The sequence below is a fragment of the Fulmarus glacialis genome, unplaced genomic scaffold (assembly GCF_000690835.1).
Source record: "Fulmarus glacialis isolate BGI_N327 unplaced genomic scaffold, ASM69083v1 scaffold14561, whole genome shotgun sequence".
Classification (NCBI taxonomy): Eukaryota; Metazoa; Chordata; class Aves; order Procellariiformes; family Procellariidae; genus Fulmarus; species Fulmarus glacialis.
The window spans coordinates 1-20,451 of NW_009192219.1; the positions used below are offsets into that span (position 1 = coordinate 1).

A 20,451-nucleotide genomic window follows, 5' to 3' on the forward strand; every position below is an offset into this window, starting at 1 on the left:
TGGTGCGCCTGGCTTGTACCATCGGTCACCAGCAAGTTTGTTTGTAGGGGTAGCGCGTTGCCTGCTTCCAAAAAATTTACTGCACTTCCTTTTATGCTTGCTCCAAGCATAAGATTTTAAAGCGCAGTTTGGGGTTTTTAACTCAAAACATGGTGGCAGTTGATGTGCTCTGAACTTTGATATGATGTGGTGTGTCATGTTGTATACTTAAAGTTACCAGGTAAAGAAGATAGGTTAGATCCGTAGAGTAGTTTCCAAGTTGCGTATATCTGCTATTAACACGTTTTGAAAGGTAAGTAAAGCTGGAGATTTTGATAAAAGTATTTGCCCAAGTCAGATGTGCTAACTTCTAGAAAAGGCTTTCATTCAGTTAAGAATACTTCAGATTTTTATTGATCCAGAATGTAGATACATTTTTGATGTTAGAGCTGTGTTTGTGTAATGGTGCAGTCAATGCACCATTGCATTTCATGGTTCATACTGAATTACGGGTGTAGGAACAGCTGTCTGAGCAATTTTCAAGAAGCTAGGTGTGTCTAGATGAATTTCCTTATGTCAGTTTCCTGTGTTTCTTGGATGAAATTTGTTTCAGATTTGACCCAGTGTTTAGAAAGTAGTTACTTAAAAATTCCTTCGTAGGATTATATGTTAACATGTATATCCTATAATCAAATATTTATTGTACTGATGTGTTGCCATTTTGCAGCTGAATACAGCTGCATATGCTATTAGAACATATGAAATGGCTGTTGTGCATGTGGTGAGAAGACTTAAGCTACCACTAGTCTCTTTTTGCTTTGTCTCTAAGTATATGTTTATAAGACATTGCCTTAAAAGGAATACAGTAGCGTGCTCCAGGCAAAAGATTCTTTTTGGGTACATTTAGTATTTCATTTTTTATTAATGATTATCCAAATGTCTTTTTGCAGCCTCACAAGAAAAAGAAACCCTTCATAGAGAAGAAGAAAGCGGTAACATTTCACTTAGTGCACAGAAGCCAGAGGGATCCACTTGCTGCTGATGATACTGCACCCCAGAGAGTTCTGCTGCCTACACAGAAAGTAAATACTCGCTTTTAATATTGAGGTTCATTCCGATAAGAAATGCTGCAGGAGAGAAAAGTGGATATGCAGTTGTACAATTCAAAAACATAGCCTGAGAGAAGGTAGTTTTTAGTCCAGTTTATTAAAAAGAAGGGGATGTTGTAGGGAATGTGATAGTTGTGAGTTACTACCTGATGGGTTGAAGGATGACTAACTGGCATTAGGGATAGAACTGTATTAAAAAAACAACAACAAATATTGCCTGACCCACCCTGAAAAAACAGGCTTTGTTAGTTATGCTGCTTATGGAAGAAGCTGTTTGACGTCATGCTCAGTCCAGCACCCGAACACTGAACCAGTGGTATAACCAGATGGTTACAACGTTCTAAGTGGCTGTGCGTTAGGGCAATGAGTGGAGAGGGGACTACAAGGACTTTAGAATTCAGGCATTCTCAATAGATGTGTTACTTTTCTTTTTGCTAATAAGTTTTAAATGGACTTAAGTAACTAAATGTATTTCTTTTTACAATTCCAAGGGGCATGAGGAGCAAAGGAGGGAAGAGCAGCGGAAGTATGGAGTCTTCTTTGATGATGACTATGACTATTTGCAGCATCTAAAAGAAGCATCTGGTCCCTCTGAGCTTGTCCCTTCTGTGCGTGGACAGCAAAGCAGAATTGTTGTCACAAGTGAGGGGCACATAGAAGATGAAATTCAGCGAGTTCCAGTAAGCAGTATTTTTGCTAATAATAGTCTTACGCTGTTCTTTGGAGTTTAGCATCCTGTAGACACATTAACCATATTCAACAAGTGTTATCATGCCTGTGATCTATATATATATAGAGGATCCTTTTGACCCACAATCAGACTTTCCTACAAGTAAAAACAAAAGTCGACAAGCCAAAGTTTGTTGATGAACAGTATTTTGCTAGCACAGTATTAAAACACTTTGTGTACCCATGACAAGCTTTTCTTGACAGAGATGGCTTACGAAGGTATTTGTTTGAACAAGTCATATGGTTTTCTGGTGTTGGCATTTGGTTTTAAGATTTTTAGAACTTTTGAATGCTCTGGGAGTTATGAATATACCAGGTTGTATTACCAGTACACCATGTTTTTAAAGTGGAATGTAATAGAACCCAGAGGGAATAAAAAAAAAAACTTTTCAATTGCTGGCATAACTTTTGGAATTTCATGATGTTAGATCATGTTGGAATAGAAAATCAATACGTAGTTTCAAGCAATGAAGCATGCAGTTGCCAGTCAGTCACTTTTAGTTCAGGGAGTTTGGTTTAACCAAATACTGTAATTTTAGTCAAAGCCAATGTTCTTAGTCAGAAATACCTTTCAGGTACAGTTTGATGATATTACATAAGATTTAAAGTTATTTTAGATGTGCATGTTAGTAATCTTTTAATAAGCCTTTCAATAAAGGGGTAATTTCAAATGTGTGTTAGTGTTCTCCAAAACAAAAAAAACCCAAACAAATTTCATTGTGCCTGCTGTACAACCATTCTCTAAAAGCTTCAGAGATGCAAAAATACTGTCTCTACACCTGGAGAATATTGATATGAGAATTAATGCTGCCAACACTTTACCTAGCTTTCATTGCATAACTTTGAAAATTTGCCACCAATAGAGTAGCGCTTGTCTTAATGTTTAAGTAGCACTCACAGAGTTTCTTTTGGTCATATGATTATCTGCACGTTTTTGTTAATGTGAGCTCAAATGAGAAACTGAGAACAAGTACATTGTGATGTTGGGTTTTTGTTTCTTTTTCTAAGGCTCCATCTATTAAGTTGCCTTCCTCAGTGTTTGCCACAGAGTTTGAAGAGGATGTGGGCTTGTTAAATAAAGCTGCTCCTGTTTCAGGTATCATGAAATCTTTTACCTTTCTGTAAGGTGAACTGCCATCTAGGTACTAGATGGTAATTATGGCTTTGATTACAGTGTCGTATTAGTTTTGGTTTAGAACAGGCTCAACAGCAGACATAAAGAATGATCTATAAAAGACCTATGTTTCGATCTGAGACCTATTTCTGTGATTCACTAATAATAGCTTTTTAGCTTTGCTTGGGGGGGCAGAATCCATGAGCTCTTACTATTTTGTAGCAAATATAAACTAATAACAGGGGGGAACTGTAGATAATACTATTGATTTATTACTTCATCTGTTTGAATCCAAGTCTGGAACTGGATTTTTCACTCTCAAAATTTCGCTTCTTTTCAAATACTGAGTGGTGTTTACTTTCCTTCATTAGTATTATTTTGGTGTTACAGGCTGTAAGTATGCTTTTGTTATGTATCCATGCTTGCACTGAACATTCACTTTAGAGCTATCTTAATATTTTATAACAGGAAGTAATTGTGGTAGTTCTCTCTGTCCTGACAGAAGGGTGCTAAAGACACTTCCGTTAATTGCAGTAGAGAAACACTTTCTGACCTTTTGTAACGTAGGGAATTTTAGGGGGTGGGAGCTAGGGTTGGCAGTTGATCATACAGTACTTTAACTTGGATATTTTTTCTTCTACAATATTCTAAGTAAAACATGTTAAAATACATTTATGGAAGCTTAAGACCTCTGGGGAATGTTCTTTTCTGGATGAGGAAAATTAACAAGAGGCTGGTGGCTTGCCCTGGCTTGTGTCAAATCTACAAATATTATTGAGGAATTTTGTGATTCTTAGGTTTAATCTTTCCTTAGTGCAAATTAACAGTCTAGTTGGATTGTTTTTTATCCAGGAAAGTAGCTTCATAATGTCAGATAAACTTACATATTTATGTTTTGGGTTTTTTTTTAACTTTCTAGGACCACGGCTAGATTTTGACCCTGATATTGTTGCAGCTCTTGATGATGATTTTGACTTTGACAATCCAGAAAATATCCTGGAAGATGATTTTGTTCTGCAAGCAAATGAACCACAGAAAGGGTACATAGAGCTTTGTAGAACTGTTTGTCATATGTAATTAGGAATGATGCTATTTGTTATTTCATGTGTTGTTGTAGGAAGCAAGAATGTTTCAGATTTCAAATTGAATACTTAGGTGTGTTAAAGGAAAAAAATACGACCTTGTGTTATATGGGTGGTAGCTTACAAAATCACATTTTCATGTGTTATCCAAGAGATGGGTTTCATTTGTTACTTTGAGCTCATGGATTATATGTATTTGTTTACAGATGCAATGTATGGAATAATAGGATTCTTGAACTATTTAAAACATTACCATCTGTCACATTTAAAATATGTCAGTAATAATATTGATGAAGGCTAACAGGTGTTTCCAGAACCTTTACAAATGCTTCATGTGATACCCCACAGCATATTGTTTCTTTAGGTTTTGGTATCATTCTTGCCATTCTATGAACAAAGAGAAATTTTGCTAGTTTTAATATTCAAGAATGCAGCTAGTATTTTTCTTTTTCCACTTTGACATGTATAGCTGAATGTAAACATAACCTCACTCTCAGTGTACAGATACGTGATCCAACAGTTACCAGAAATGTTTTCAGCTTTCAGACAAAAGTAGTATTATGCTGACTTCGGCAACACTGTTACTGCTAAACTTGTTTTTCTTTTACTGGCTTGAAAATAATCATTTTTTATCTTTGCCTCTCAAGATTTAAATCTATTATTGCCAGGTTGTTTCAGATAACCCAGCATTGGTCAGAGCTGTGGAAAGGTCTGTGTATTCTTCTAAAACTGTTTTATGCTTCTGTTCAGGGGATCAGATGCTGAGGATGAAGATGAATGGGAAGATGTGGAGGATAATAGTGATGAAAAGGATAGTTGCAGTAATGATAAGGACTATGATTCAGAAGGTCCTTTATCAGATGATGGGCTTAGTGGACAGACAAAAGAATTTCTTTTTATGCAAGAAGAAACTAGGAGTCGTTTCACAGAATATTCTATGACATCTTCAGTAATGAGAAGGAATGAGCAGTTAACTCTGTTGGATGACAGATTTGAGAAGGTGAGGCAGTTCAGGAATGTAACTGTTAAACATAAGGGTGTTAAATGCTTCTTTGTCTTTTGGTTCATCTCATGAAGTGGTGTCCTGTGTGCCTGTGCAAATTCTTACTGCCTTCATAGTCAGGGCATCAGACAGCTTGTTCTTTGCACATACTCCGCATTTAATATTGTGTGCACCAAGTGGCTTGTATTGCATAGGTTATAGTGTTAATTATTATTAAAAGGCCTAGCACTGATATAGTTAAACAAAATTATTCCAATCGCTACGGTGAGCATTCATTCAAGTTGGTGTTACACTTCTGTCTGAGAGGCTCAGTTCAATGCAGCAAATCATGTACAAGTGCCTGGTAAAGACTCACTTCTTTCACCTGTTGTCCCCACTGTGCCAAATACACATTCATGAAGTAATGTCAGAGCAGTGGAAATACGGTGTAACTTTTGTCGTGAGCAGTGACAGGTTTCTTAATGTACAGATTGAAATAATGTGTTGGAATAAGAAACATTTTCCAGAAGCTGATTTATATATTATTAAAAGATAACTTTATGACTCCCGTGCTGAAAGAATACTGACGTAAGGAGGAAATCCTACCGCAGATGTGTTTGGCAGTTGTTCAGCAAATAAGAGGGGAGATGAAAAAGGGGCAAATAGAAGTAAATGTGTAGATCTTCTTTAAGCCATCAAGAAGTCGCACGACAAATGCAATCTAATTACAGATATCCACTTCTTTATTTCAGTTTTTTGAACAATTTGATGAAGATGAAATTGGAGCCTTGGATAACGTGGAGTTAGAAGGCTATATTAACACGGACAATGCTCGGTTGCAGGAAGTCCTGAATGATTACTATAAAGAGAAAGCAAAAAAGTATGTATTCCCGAAAGTACTGCTTCACATAAGTAGTTATGTAATCCTGTGTTTATATTGAAAGTTTGGGTATGTTGTTTCCAGTTCATGTACTCAAAGATTACATTCCACAGTAAAAGCAGCTACATATGAGTATTAACCATTTTTTTTTGATGTCACTGAATATCAATCTTAGCTTATGAGATGATAAAATTAAGTGGAGGCATTTTGTTGGTTTATGTGAGATTATGCTCCTTTTTGTATAATTGTATTGAATTTAGTGTGAGTAATATCTAGACGCATTCTTCCTTTCCCCTTTTAGTATAACTTACTTTTTTCCTTATACCTTTACTTTTGTTTTTAATGGACTCTGTAGCCAAGTAGATTCTGTCCTGCTGGTATGCAGCTGATTCCATTGTATACCTAGTTACATGATAATAAACTCACAGGCGACTGTTGCATGGGTACCACTGTTTGGAGCACTGCAAAAATCAGTGCTTATAGAGCAACCCCGTGTCAATGTAAGACTGCATTTCCACAGTATATTCACTTTGTCTTAAAGCAGATGATATTATCCCAAAGTTAAATGGCTAAATGTTCTCACATTAGTCTTGTGTTTCCTGATTGAAAGATATGGTAATATGTCCCTTGTAGTGAAAGACGACTGGTCAGTAGCAGAGTATGTAATGACCTCTAGAGCTGCCTTGCTTACAGACTAAAAGGTGTACCCTCTTCTCTTCCTGCCCTCGATCACAAATATTGTGTGCCACATAATTTTTGAAATGCAGAAATACTTCTATTGTCAGCTATGTCTCTTGTCCTAATGTTTTGGTTTGTTTTGGGGATGCTTACTTAAGGAAACTTACTTTTGCTGCAAGTTTCATTAGGAACAGCTTTCTTTGGTTTGGGGTTTTACTGAGGGGAGACTGTGTTTACGTAATTACATGTTTTCAAGAAAAGATAAACCTTATTTTTTTTCTTCTCTGGACTTCTTCAAAGTTGTGTGAAGTTGGATGCTCTTGAACCCTGTGAAGATGTAGATTCTCCTGTGAATGAAGAAAGTGAGGAAGAAAAGGAAGAAATAGTAGCTGTAGTTATTGAGGAACCAAAAGAAAAGTGGGATTGCGAATCCATTTTGAGTAAGTATTTTGGAGTTCACTTGTTTGTTTCTAGGATTCCAAAGTAAATGATGGGTGATCTCAGAACTTTTCTAACAGTGCTTTAGGTAAAATGGTTTATGATTCTGGAGCACAACAGCAGGAAGTCTTGCTAAGCAAAACTACTGCTTCTGCGTGGATAACTTAATTCTTGCGATTTTATATCTTCAAACACTAAATAGTAGTACAATTCATAATAAATTTACTTAATTTCTATTTGCAAGCCTTTCTTCACTACTTTTTTTTTTTTCTTTGTGACCTAGGTACATATTCAAACTTATATAATCACCCAACACTTATTAAGGAGCCATCAAAGGTAAAATCACTAAACTTATTCTGAGCAACAACCTGGCTTGGGAAAATTTGAGACAAACGTGATTGTTTTCTCAACGGATATCTGTTTTTAAAAGACGGAGGGAGCAGAAAAGAGGGTTGGGGAGGGTGTTAGCCTCTGGTATTACTTTTTCACTGAAGAGGGGTTTGGATATGTTTTTTTCTATTGGAAGGAAAGTTGAGTAAGTTCAAAATTTCTGTAATAGCTAGGCAGAAACCTAAGAGAGCAAGGAACTTACGTTCTTGTTATTTGTGATATACCTTTGTGTAATCTGTGTCTCACAACCACATACTAGGGTTTTTTTTCTTGAAAATAGGCTTGTATTTCCCCTAGTTCTTTGGCCTTCCAGGGGTTCCCCATCGTTAGAGCACAGCTTGATGTTCCAGATGTGTGAGATTTTTGAAAGGAAACCTTCTTCCTGAAAGCTTATAAAGGAATATTAAAAGCATACTTAAGTTCTTTTTTTCAGTAATATTTAAATAAAATGGAGAAACTTTTTCTTGTTCTGGGAGGCCAGATTCTGCTCACAGGTGTGTTTGATTTCTTACTTTGGGATTAATGTGCATTTTTCTGAAGGAAGAAGATAGTTTGAGGAAACTTACATGTTTATTACTGTTAAATCTGAATCTAATGTTCTTATACTGATAAGGCAGGGCGATGTGCACTTCTTGGAGAGAAAACTAGGGACCATTAATACATATGCGCTCTCTATTTTAGCCCAAACCAATAGAAATTTCCCAGAAGACCGGAATTCCCCTACATGTCTTGCCTCAGAAAGGTCTTACTGCTAAGCAGATTGAACGCATGCAAATGATTAATGGCAGTGACCTGCCAAGAGCATCAACACAGCCCCGTTCCAAAGATGAGAGCAAAGAGGATCGCAAAGCTAGAAAACAGGCAATAAAAGAGGAGCGAAAGGTACACCTTATTTTCAATAAAACCCTGCAAAAACATGTTGTATTATCTGGATTCTGTCTTATGAACTTTTTTTTAAAGGTCATTTGTTCTTGTGTCTGGAAATTAATGGGAAAAACTTGCTGGTCTCAAAGGGCTAATTATTGCTTCTTTAAAAAAATCTACTGGAAAGAAAGTTAACCTCATAATTTTGTCATCCTGATTTCCTATATGGAAATTTTGGTCTGTTATTGTGGCCACTATTACGTATTTAACTTCGGAAGGAGCCCTCGTATTTCCTTATTATCTAGGGAAGCAAAGAAAACAGTTATGATGTTTCAGATCACAGAAAGTGAAAAGTCTCTGAAAGAAATGTGGAAAATCTAATTGGCCACAATGATATACTAGTTGTTTTATTTAGGAACAGAAATTGCCAGCATGTTAGAAGCTTCAGCTAATTAACGATGATAATCCTGGTGGTACACATATTAATTTGACTACTAATAATTAGTGCCATAAATAATAACGTTGTCCAGATTACTGCTGTTTTCATGATGTAGAACTGTTAATTAGAATGGTTTCTTTTGCATGTTACACCTATTTTGTAAATTTGTAATTATTCGTATGCACAGGAACGCAGAATGGAGAAGAAAGCCAACAAGCTAGCCTTCAAATTGGAGAAAACAAGGCAAGAAAAAGAGTTGCTCAATCTGAAACAAAACATTCAAGGACTGAAGCTGTCTTGATGAAACTGAGGAACTTATTGTGGAAACATCCTTAAGTTTTCCTTTGTATTGAGAAGGGAACTGCTGACTCAAAGCTTTGCCGATCATGCTCAAAGGGGGTTATTCAGATGTTTCTGTAACAAGAACCAGTAATTTGTCATTCTTTCTGAAATGAAGTTACACATAAAACAATGTATTAGTGATGTCTATTTTGTCATGAGTGACATGGCAACTGTTGCAAAGTTTCATTACAGCAGAAATGTATTAAAATTACAAAAAAAAAATTTTTCTTACAAGCTATCACTGGACAAAGTTTTATGTATATATATTTGTTGAATGTATTCAACAAATCAGCAGAATCCTACAGATTTGATCTGATTAGATTCTTCTTATTAAATTATTTCAGTTTGCAAAGCAATATATCCATTTATGTCTTCTCTCCCTTATACTGATGGTTAAATACAGTGCCTTGATAATAGCACAGTTTTGTAAGTCAAGAAGTTTTCACCCACTCCTGAGTTCTTTTCTGGGTTGGTTATTTATTGTTTGGGTTCTATTATGAAAGATGTAAAATAACCTTTTGTAAACAGAGGTGTCTGAAAAGCTGTTGTCTGGCTACTCATCCCTGTTACCTAACCTGAGTTTTGCATTTCTTAGCAAATAAAATCTGTCGCAACAAGTGTTGCAGTGGCAGTAGTCAGTGACCCTTACTGTTGCTGTTGAAATCAGCTTTGCTGAAAGTACTCAGCCTGAGTAGTATGGCAAACAAAACAGCAGATACTTAGAAAAAGACTGTATGTTGCAGATAGCCCTTGTCTTGATTTTCCTGAAATACTATTCTTCAGGTCTTGCATTCAGCTTGGTTTCGTTGAAATACAAACTTATGATTCCTGCAATTGTTGCAAAGACTTCCTGAAGATGAGCAGCGGGCCAGTATCTTTAGGCTTGGTGTGATCTTAAATTTCTGTACTGTGGGTGTGAATTATTCTGATAGTGACAAGTCCATATATGTGAATGAAATGAATCCTTCTGTATTCATAAGAAACCCTCAGCTTTAGGTCTTTAGGACTATAGACTGAGCAATCTTCTGCCTTTGTGTGAAAAGTTAATCATTTTACTGGTAAGGAACACAGTAACCAATATGTCAGTACAGTGGCTTGACTCCTACTAAATTCAAAGCATCTTAAATATTCCTAAAATAGTTTTGTGAATACTACATGGAGACAAGCTAACAGAAGGACTGATGAGGCCTTTTAATGTACAGAAACAATTCAAAGTACTTGTATTTATTGGAAGAAGGCTTTTATAATATATTTTAATTGATAAAGTAACATGGTTTTGGGAGAAGGGGATAAACGGGCATTTAAGTCTACAAGTCTCTTGATCAACTGCTCGGAAAACTGAAGTGTCAATGCAGTATTCACATCTAGATAAAGCCTTCGTCTTCTAAAATTGTTCAAGAGTCTGTCTTAACCAAATCAGTAGAAATCATCTGAAAGATCAGAACAAGTTTCAGGGTTTTCATTTAGCTGATGTCTGTACTAGTTTTCATATGTTTCACAGGCTTAAGCAGGGTCTGCCTGTGTCATAATTGTCAATTATGTAATTGTGGATGCATGGCAACTTGAAGTGTGGTAACTTTGAATAATGAAGATGGACCGCTTAGTCCTCATGACTCCTCACAACAACGCGGAAGAGGAAATTTGAGAAACCATTATATTGAGATGAGTCAGATACCAGGAAAGCAGTTAAATGGAACAAGTGAGCAACAGATGCTGTTCAGTGGTTTGGGTCGAATGTGATTTTGTGATTTACTGAAAAGGAAAGTCTTTTACTGAAGACAATGCACATGTTCTTTACTAGAACATCTGCTGTTGTACATGTCTAAAGTAACCTTCTGTGGCAAATTATCCTTTTTCCTGACTTACTGCTGATTCAGTGATACTGTGCTTGTACCTAAATTCCTTTAGAAAAAAAAAAAAAGCTGTATCAGTCAAAACCTTGAGGGGATGAAAACAGAATAAAAGGGATGGGGGAGGCAGAGGAAGACGCTTGAAAGGAAGAGTATAGTCCAGACTAAGCACAGGCACACGGAAAGATGTTGCTTGGAAACAAAAGTGGAAAGACATTTAAACAGAGGCAATAGAGTAAGAGTCAAAAAGGTTAGAGAATTGCTTTGTTCCTCTACACTTGTAATTAATGAAACACTGCAGTAACCTTAACTCTGTGCCTTGGAGTATGGTAAAATCTGAAGGAAAAGGTAAGAAACAAAAGCAGTCACACATCTGCTTCTGCTCAGCAAGACAAGGATTTCTGTTGTTTCAGCAAGAGCAGGTAAGGAACGCTTAAATGAGAAGTCTTTCCCTCTGTAGGTTACGAGTCTCATGAAAAGGGCTCTTTGTTATTGTTAAAATTGTTCAAGTTTTCCTAAAAGCCGTTTTCTTTTAATACAAGTAATGTCCCTGCTCTGAAATGAGATGTGACTGCCATTGGAGTCAGAAAGGCTTAAAACTACTTTCCATGTAACTTAAAAACCTATTTTTTTTTTAAAAAGTACCGATCTAAAAACAAAAAAATCCTCACAAATTTGACATCTACAAAGCAAGATCATCTTGGAATGCTCTTTAGCTCGCCATGGAAACGTTCCGTCTTAAGAATGAGGACTGTGTCACACTTAGTGTGCCACCTGCTACTTTCTGGAATAGCAACGGTTTACCCTGAGCCATTACTGGGCTGCGCTAGCTCCTGATGACTTACACACGAAATGGAATAAATTCGGGTGCAGATCGCCTGCTTTTGCTTTCCAGCCCCCCTCCCTGAATTTAGGCAGCGGTGACTTTGAGTACTCTTCCATCCTCGCCTCGCCCAACCGTGATGTCGTTGTGAAAGGACATACCTGAGCAGTCATGTGGAAAACAAAAGCTGTCCATCGTAGTAAAGGAGAGCTTGGGCTTTATAGGAGCAAGATAAATAAGGTAGTTCTGCAAAAGGGAGCCCTGGCACAAGACTGTAGGCATCTATTTCTGACAACGAAATACTGTTTCAGCGAGGGCTCAGTCCAAACGCTGACTCTGCTGTAGTCGAGCTGTCCTGTGCTGTGTAACTTAGACTCTTGCATGGTTTGAATTTTACACAGCTGCCCGAAGTCAAGATCTGGTTCCTTGTACAACCTGTGGAAGGCATTTTGCACAAGATGTTCTGGTAAAACAAAACTTTTTTTTTTTTCTTCTTTTAATGGAATGTCAATTCCTGAAAGGGGTGGTGAGCACCGGGGAAGAAGAAGGTGGCTGCTGGTAGAGAAATGACTTGAACACATGTTTACAAGAGCAAATGATCTAGTAACTGCTTTCATTAGAGAACTTGATTAGAGAATTAATGATCATAGAAATATGGTGACTTAATCTGCAATCTTGCGCTATCTTAATTTACCTGCTTGTCCAAAACCAGATGTTTACTATATATCACATTTAAAATAATGTATTATCTCTTGGTGAGACATAAATTACTAACCTGTACGTTTACAAGAGCAAATGATCTAGTAACTGCTTTCATTAGAGAACTTGATTAGAGAATTAATGATCATAGAAATATGGTGACTTAATCTGCAATCTTGCGCTATCTTAATTTACCTGCTTGTCCAAAACCAGATGTTTACTATATATCACATTTAAAATAATGTATTATCTCTTGGTGAGACATAAATTACTAACCTGAAGCTTCCTTTGTGTTCCAGGTTTCTAGGCAGAACTTGTTATTTCAGGCTTCCTGGGAAAAACAGACTAATAAACCATCTGATAAGTAGTCCCTTTGACAGCATAATGCGGGCACCAGGCTCTGTTCCAAAGCCTGCTGAAGTGAATGAAAAGATTCCCCCTGACCTCCCTGATCCCTGGATTACAAACTAAAGGGGTGCCTGCACAGTTTGCCTGGCACAACCCAACTGCAGGGTTGTTCTGCAAGGGGGGGTTCTGCACGCACCCCTCCTCTCCTCAGTTTGCATTACTGATCCCGTGACTCTGTGGTAAATCAGATCAGCCCCACAACAGAACTAAAACCTGATTTGGGGAGCTGGGGAGGAAGACAAGAAAAATACGCTGGAAGCTGAGTAACTGGGAGCACTGAGACGCAGGTGGAACTACCCCGTATTAGTAGTTCAGTGTTTGGTATCTCAGATCAGATACGTGAAGAATATGATGGTTTAATCTAGCAAAAATGTTTGAAAAGACAGTTATCTGTTTTTTGGGGAGGCGGGAATTTTCTTGTCACTCTGACTAGCGAGAGATACAAGTCCTGTAATGCCCGACCGTGCGCCGATGATGCAGGACTGGTGTGCTCCTCGGTGAGCAAGGCACGCGTATCTGCTGCACCCTTGGTCCTGCAGAGGAATCCTCCCCTCAAGTTTGCTATCAAAAATGCCTAGAAACGGAAGATAAGGACCTGAAGCACATGAGTGGAAAGGCTCAAAGGGAAATGAGAATGCAGAAATGTGTGTTGTGGCAGAATGAGGCGCTTCTTGGCCCAGCTGAGCTGTAACCGAAATGCCTTGCTCAGGCAGCTGCTCAACTCATACGGGAAAGCGAGTGGATGGCATAGAGAAATTAATGAGAAGATCAAGAAGAATAACTGAGAACAGGAAAGGGGGAGCCGGCAAAGGAAGATAGGAATGGAGTCTTTAATTCACCAGCTGCGGATGGGCTCAAATAGGTGTGATCCACAGCACAGGAGCGAGGACGCAGCCTGGCCCTCGCTTTCGCGGCGTTCCTCACAAAGGGGCTGGCCATCCCGATGCAGAAGAGTGAGGTCAATGCTAAAATCTGCAGCACTTCTGAATCTTAAAATCTCCTTTGTTGTAAGGTGTGGCTCTTCCACAAATTCAGCACTGGATATCTACCTACCTGAAATTTCCCCATGCTTTCAGCTGCAGGTGTTGTCCCTAGTTTTCCTTCTGAGTTGTCAGGTTACGGGTGCTGGTAAGCAGCTGCTCCCTTCCAGCCTGGGGCTGTCGCGGTTTCAGTGGTGCTGATGGGATGGACAGTGCTGCAGTTTGCCAGGGGAGCCCCCAGTCTGCAACACTTGGCTAAACTCAAGGAAATAATAATGTAAATATCAGCCCCTTGGACAGGATCAGTCTGTTCTCCCTCTTAACCAAGAAAGAAAGAGAACCAAGCCTGGGGGGGAAGGGGAGGGGGGGAGTCCAACGGGGCTTCTCCTGTTCACAGACCCACTCTGTTATTCTCTGCAAGTCGTTATTTGTGCTGGCCTCCAGCATGTCCCTGAGCAGAACAAGCTGGAAATGGCTTCTAGTTCTTATTTGTGTCGAACTGCAGCTGTACTTGGACAGCTTTTTAAAGTTTTGCTGAACTCCTTCAGGAGTCAAACTGAACCCGACATAAATACCGCTTCAGCTCCCTGCTCCTAACAAAAAGCCTGGGTAAGGAAGCATCATTAACAGAGCATGACTTCAACCCATAAACGACGGTTTTTCTTTGCATCCCAGCTGAGACATGATCCAATATGCAAGAAAGTCTTCAACAAGAAGCGCAAGCCCTTCAGCTCTTTGAAACAGAGACTGCAGGGAACAGAAATCACCACTGTGAAGAAGCAGCCCCCGCAAAAGGTATAGTTAAAATTGAAGCGTGCGTGTTATCTCCATATGAAGTCTTTCATTCAGTAACGCTATTGTTTCCTCCGGGAACAAAGCCTGGATGTTGTGGATGAGTCTCACATATGTGCTTGACTCGGTGCCAAATTCTTTCTTCCCCCTCCCTGTGCTGCTAGTGTTTGAGAATATTTCTCCGTTCGGAAGCCAAACCAGTAGGTGTCATGACTACTCTGGGCACGTAAGTGTTTCTGCTCTGCTCTTCTAGGAAATGTTCATGTATGTATCCTAAAGACTGTGCGGGTCTCTGACAGCTTCCTCTTCACTTAAATCTGAAAGAGAGCGTGATCCAAGATGGTTGGTGCATGAATGCCCCAGCTTGAACCTGAAAGCTGTTAGTAGCCCCAAATCTTCCATGGATGAAGCTACAGAGATTCACTGCTATTGAACTCGAGGGTTTAAAAATGTATTTAAATTGAACTTATTTACAGAGCTGGAGCTTACCAGAACAAGTTTTTTTTCATGCATTGCTGGGGAGGAGGGGGATACATGGACATGGACATGCATGTGTATAATTTTGCCCAGAGATGCCAAATCACTGCTGATTTGGTATCCATGCAGACTGCTGTTGTAAAATGTCCTTTAAAATCAGTTGTGGAAAGAAACAGAAGTGCACAAAGGTTTAAAGCAAGAAGAAGAATCTGACAAGTGGAGGAGAAGGGAAGGTGTTGGTCATAGTGTCTTTTCTATTCCCTCTTAAGTGCCCTTTGGTCTGCCACGACCAGAGTGTCTTGTTGGAGGGCATTGTTCTTTTATCCATCTTCTGGTGCCGTCAATAGATAGCAAAGGGCTAAATCAGCTTTCCTATGCCTTTCAAAAAAAGCAAATTTCTTTTGTTTGCAACATTTTTCCTTTTCCTCAGAAAGGAAGAACCGTCACTCTAAGATTTTTCTCTGTCCCTTGCAAGGGGGAAATACAGTTTGTCTTCCTTTATTTCCATTACAGAAACAGCCAAGGAAGAAATGTAACTGGAGGCAGCACCATGAGGATTTTATTAATACTATTAAATCAGCCAAGCAAGTCACAAAAGCTCTGAAGGAGGGCCAACCTCTTCCGCCTCCTCCCCCACCAAGCATCAATCCAGGTTTGTGGTCTATTTTATCTTATTACTGATCTTGTACTGATCTTTGGTAAAGCAGTGACCTCTTATTATCCACAGCTGGGCTTCAGTTTTGCACCCCCCGGCACAACACAACGTGAACATTAATTCCCTCCATACTCTCTAATTTTCAGCTGTATTTCTTGGCTTAAATTGAGTAGGTTTGCAATGCGGAGGTGGTGGGGAGGAAGAGAAAACTAACCGTACCTTTTAAGTTTAAAGGCAGCAAGTTTGGGGTCTGATGTTAGACAGTGCTTTGGGAGGAGAGTCGGGGTGCCTGTGTTCTAGCACAGGCTGTACCACGGTGTAACAGAGGGTGAAATACATCCCCTCACCATTCAAAACAACTGTAGTGCACAGGGGCTTCCCCACTCCCACCTGATGGCTTTTCCACTGTCCCCTTCTCCTGGGTAGTTAGGGGAAGTCAGTTAGAAAAGGACGGGTCTGGTTTACTACTAATACCAGGTGTGGTCTCGGTCTCTAGATCCGTGCTAGAAGTTACGGATCTAAAAAAGATGCGCATACAGCCAGTGTTTCTCATGAGCTGTGATTTATGAAACGTGGGACCAATCTTGGAAAGGGTCTCAGTGGAGTCCTGCGCTAGGAGGGCAGAGGGGAAGGGGGGGGCTCTCTGGGCTCGCTTCCAGAGCAGGGATTCGTGGCTGATAGCAAAACCAGCTGGTGTGATTGCAGCCTTTCTCCTCTTCTAGACAACAGCGATGCAGTATAAGCAGCAGGACATCTTCCTTCCTTGATTGGGGTCAGGCTCCTCTCCGAATTTCCACTGCTGAATTCTTTAATGACTCTTACTCCGTGTCTGAGACTCCGAGAGCAGACCTCTCCCTTTCCTTCTCCCTCTTTGAGGAAACGGAGTTGTGCAAGAGCTGCTGTAGTTGTGGAGGAAGGAATTGGAGAACGGCTTTTTAAGAAAGACAAATTGCTGAGGGGCTTAGTGAAGATGTATATCCTATGCTACAGGACTGTATATCCTGCACTACAGGACTGGAGAGAAAGTACATGGATTGCGGGGAGGAGAGAGATTCCCCTTGCCACTCCTCCTCCTACAAATAGAGCCCAAAGCTCCCCGTTCTCCCCTGAAGTGCCAGGTCCCCCTGCAAGCCCCCCCAAAGCCAGGCGTCTGCCCTGTCTCGCCCTCCCCTTCTGCCTTCAGAACCATTTTGCCCACGCTGCTGGTCTGGGGCTGGCTTTTGGTGGCTGCTTGGGCCTCCTTTTCTGGGCTGTTCCTGGGAGAAATGATTTGTAAAGATGCTATATCTGTAATATTAGGATAAAGACACTTGGGCTGCTTTTGTAGAAGGCGCGGGGTGGGGAGGAAGGGTCTGAGGACAGCAAGGGCAGTGCGAGGGCTGAATGTGACTGCATTGACTCCAATTCATTCATTGAAACGAATAGGACTGCACCAGTGATAAATGGAGCTGAAGAACTTTTAGCAGAATCAGGACTATAACACCGTCAAAAACGACTCTAGGAAGCACTGCTGTGTGTTCTTCACGATGCTGCTTCACACCCAGAAACCTGGCTCTCGGATGTGCCTCAGCTGGCAGGGCACGACTTCTTAAGCAGTATTTTGTCAGTGTCCAAAGGAAATGGATTTTGCGAAAACAACTAACAATCTTAATGACCAATCTTCAAAAGTAGTCTTTAAATCATCGGTTTAGACTACTCGAGGAATTTCTAAATATGGCTTTTTCTGCAGATACGTTAATTGTGAGGTTGGGGGTGGGAATAGGACAAAGATAATAAAATCTGCTTTTATTAAGCCCCATGGATTTATTTCTGAAAGCAATTGCTGTTTGCTGGGTTAATACCGTAAGCACGTATTTTGGGATCCCAAGTGCTTTTCTAGAGGAGGTTTTTGTAGTTCTCTTAAGTTTGTACTGATGGGAACTGATGGGAGCTGATGGGAACTCGCCATGGTCACCTGCTGATGGAGCCAGGTTTTGAACTACATCTTGAGTGCTCCAGTAAAGCAGAGCAATTCTTCTCCTGTAGTGCATAAACTGTGACACAAGTTGTTCCTTTCTCATGATCAGACTATATTCAGTGTCCACACTGCTCACGAAGGTTTAATGAGGCTGCAGCAGAGAGGCACATGAAGTTTTGTGAAGAGCAAGCTGCCCGCCGTGCCTTTGCTGCAAAGACCACCGGACAGGCTTTGGTAAGCAAACGCAGTCACCCTTGTCTTGTCCTGGAGGCAGATTTGCCAAACTGTAGTTTATGGTGAGTAAAGACCTATATTAATATAAAACTTAAAACTCCAGGGAAGTTGGTAAATTCTTAAGACAAGACACATGCTGAACACCAGGCTAGGAGTTCCCTGAAACTGGAGCCCTTTGTCTGAAATAAAAAATGACAGAACATGATAGTACGAAAAAGTTGGGCCACAATTTCTTCAGACTCTTCTGCGATCGGATTCCAGGGTAACAGCTGTAGGGAAGCAGAAATCTGGCAGCTTTTGCAATATATAAAGAAACCTCTTCCTGCTCTTTAGGGCTCCCTGCTGTTTGCAGGTTTGCTGTTCCCTGCAAATGTATAGCTGATTTATTCCCTGGTCGCTAGGCACAAGGCCAAAGGGCTAAGCCCCTTTGGGGAATCAGAAAAGTGGAGCTAATTGGCAGTGTCTTCAAGTGAGCTCCTATTTTATTATAGAAAAAAAAATAACGTAAACAGTTCCTTTAGGAGAGTACTGATTTTCTTTTTTTTTTTTTTTAAAGATGTTTGAAAATCTTATTACTCTTTTACCTATTTTGGGTAGGAGAAATGGCTTCCAAATGGGAGGGGGTGCACCTTTTTTCCTGTTCCTTCCTAGCACTGCTTCAACAGCGATTTGGAGAGTTGCCACCGGGCTCCGTAAGCTCTTTGCTAAAGGTGTGTGGATTGTGCATCTTCTTTTACTAGGGCAAGAAACCAGTGACTCGGAGAAAACCACCAACCTTAACAACTGCTGTGTTATCGCTTCAGAAGAGAGTACAAGAAGGTGCCAATACAGACAAACCTAGGCCAGGTAAGGAGTTCATTTAGCCATGTTTATGTTTTTCGTATAACACACACTGATGTATTTGAGGTGGTGGGTGGCATTTTTAAAGCAGAACCCAGGCTTTGGAATCCAGTTTTCTGATAGAATAATAAACTATGAAATTTTTTTAATTTTTTTTTTTTTTTGCAAGTCCAGGCCTTGACATGAAATCCTAAACTCATTTCCATACAACACTTGTTAGAAATGAGAAGGGTCAAAGATTTCCAAGTGGATGTTGTTGATATTGAATGGCTTTCCAAGTCGTTATCCTGGTCTGTTGTGCCGAGTGCATACACAGAGGTTTTCGTGTGGGTTCTCAGGAGGGGCTTCTTAGCCTTTTCAATTAGAGGTCCTCAAACAGACGTCTCTATATAGACCTAAAATATGCAATCTGGGTGTGAGGTTCCTTCTGTCCCATAAAGGACTCCATAACCTTTAATCTTCGATGTTAAGATTTATTCCACCTTCTTTAACTTTTCTTAAGTCCATTTAGATGAAGCATCAAGCTTTGTATGTTGTTTGTTCCATCTGACCTTCCCCCTGTTGATTCAGCCTTAAAATTAACCCCACCACATCCCTAAAACAGTTCCCTCTAAGCAGGACACCATATAACATGTTTGCTAGCACCATTGCTACTGGTACTCATGACCTGTACTCAGTCTATGTTTAAGTGTTTTATAAAGTTATTTTAATGGTTATTTGTAGTATAACCTGTGAATGACAATCCATACTGCTCTTTGTATCAATGTCTTCGATCCCTACATTTCTGGGTTTTATATTGAATTTATGTAGGTTATAATTTTTTATGGCAAATAATTTTTTTAAATAATGATCTGCAGAGACCTCTCCAGGAATGCTGCAGAAAACCAGAAAATCTTTGGCTGTATCTACTGGAAAAAAACCTTCAGGAGAGTTTGGGTAAGAAATATTTTTTTATTTCAACATTATAACATAAAAGGACCTTGTGTGCTTTTGCAACAGGATATTGTATATACACAGTGTTTGCAGTATGAACTTCTTTGTATTAATTGAAGCAATCAGTTGCACTGAAAACTTTTGCAGAGCTCCTCATAGCCTATACTATTCTCAGTATAGGCTGCTGAGAATATTCCTTCTGGTGCTAAATGTTCTTTGGTTTGAAGCAGCTCCATCTCAAGTAGGCAGTGACTGTGTTCTGCCATAACAGGCATCTTGAGAGGATTTGCTGCTCGATAATGCAAACCTCTCTAGGTCTTATGCTCTCACAATGTGCTTCCGATGTCCGAGTGAGGAAGATGCCAGCATCCATTTCAATAATCACTATGCCAGGATGACGGTGTGGAGGTTCTTCCTTCTCCTCGATGTTTACTTTCCCAGACCATGATGTCTGGTGCTTCTGCTCTTCAGACCATGCAGTCAGTGTTGTTCCCAACTCAGGCCATGCAGAGCCATGTCAGGGCAGCAAGAAGGCCTTCCAGCCCCTGCTGAAGTGGTTGTGGTGCTGTTGTGCAAGGGGATGGCTCAGATGATCAGCATCTTGCACCCCTGTGAGATGCATATGACTGCAGAATATGAGATCCTGGCAGGGAATATGGCCAAGACAGATTCCCTGTAGCTGGCAAGGTATTTTGAGCCTGGGAGATGAGCTTCTACAAGTGCTTGGAGCACAGGATGAACAGTAACATGCACAAAACAGTCTGTGGCAGAGACTCA

The 20,451-nt window shown here is 39.9% G+C and overlaps 2 protein-coding genes across 2 annotated transcripts; both read left to right on the top strand.

Moving 5' to 3' along the window:
• Positions 1–929: 929 nt before the first annotated feature.
• On the top strand, positions 930–9,378 carry LTV1 (LTV1 ribosome biogenesis factor; the record flags this gene model as incomplete). Its single annotated transcript, XM_009586989.1, has 10 exons — positions 930–1,061; positions 1,580–1,768; positions 2,826–2,913; positions 3,851–3,971; positions 4,764–5,013; positions 5,748–5,875; positions 6,854–6,993; positions 7,275–7,327; positions 8,063–8,263; positions 8,872–9,378. Coding segments are annotated over 10 exons (1,416 nt in total), but the record flags the coding sequence as incomplete, so codon positions are not given.
• A 1,310-nt stretch (positions 9,379–10,688) lies between these two features.
• Positions 10,689–20,122, top strand: ZC2HC1B (zinc finger, C2HC-type containing 1B). Its single transcript, XM_009586990.1, has 8 exons — positions 10,689–10,725; positions 12,101–12,165; positions 14,462–14,581; positions 15,569–15,707; positions 17,777–17,901; positions 18,642–18,747; positions 19,599–19,677; positions 19,990–20,122. Exons 1-8 carry the CDS (start codon positions 10,689–10,691, stop codon positions 20,120–20,122), a joined length of 804 nt encoding a protein of 267 aa, XP_009585285.1.
• Positions 20,123–20,451: the final 329 nt, after the last annotated feature.

Bases quoted from the DNA above. Each gene is read 5' to 3' on its own strand.
- ZC2HC1B (XM_009586990.1), top strand. From the start codon at position 10,689: ATGAGTCAGATACCAGGAAAGCAGTTAAATGGAACAA. The intron at 14,582-15,568 runs GTATAGTTAAAA...TTTCCATTACAG, and splicing joins AGAAGCAGCCCCCGCAAAAG to AAACAGCCAAGGAAGAAATG. The intron at 15,708-17,776 runs GTTTGTGGTCTA...TCTCATGATCAG, and splicing joins CCCACCAAGCATCAATCCAG to ACTATATTCAGTGTCCACAC.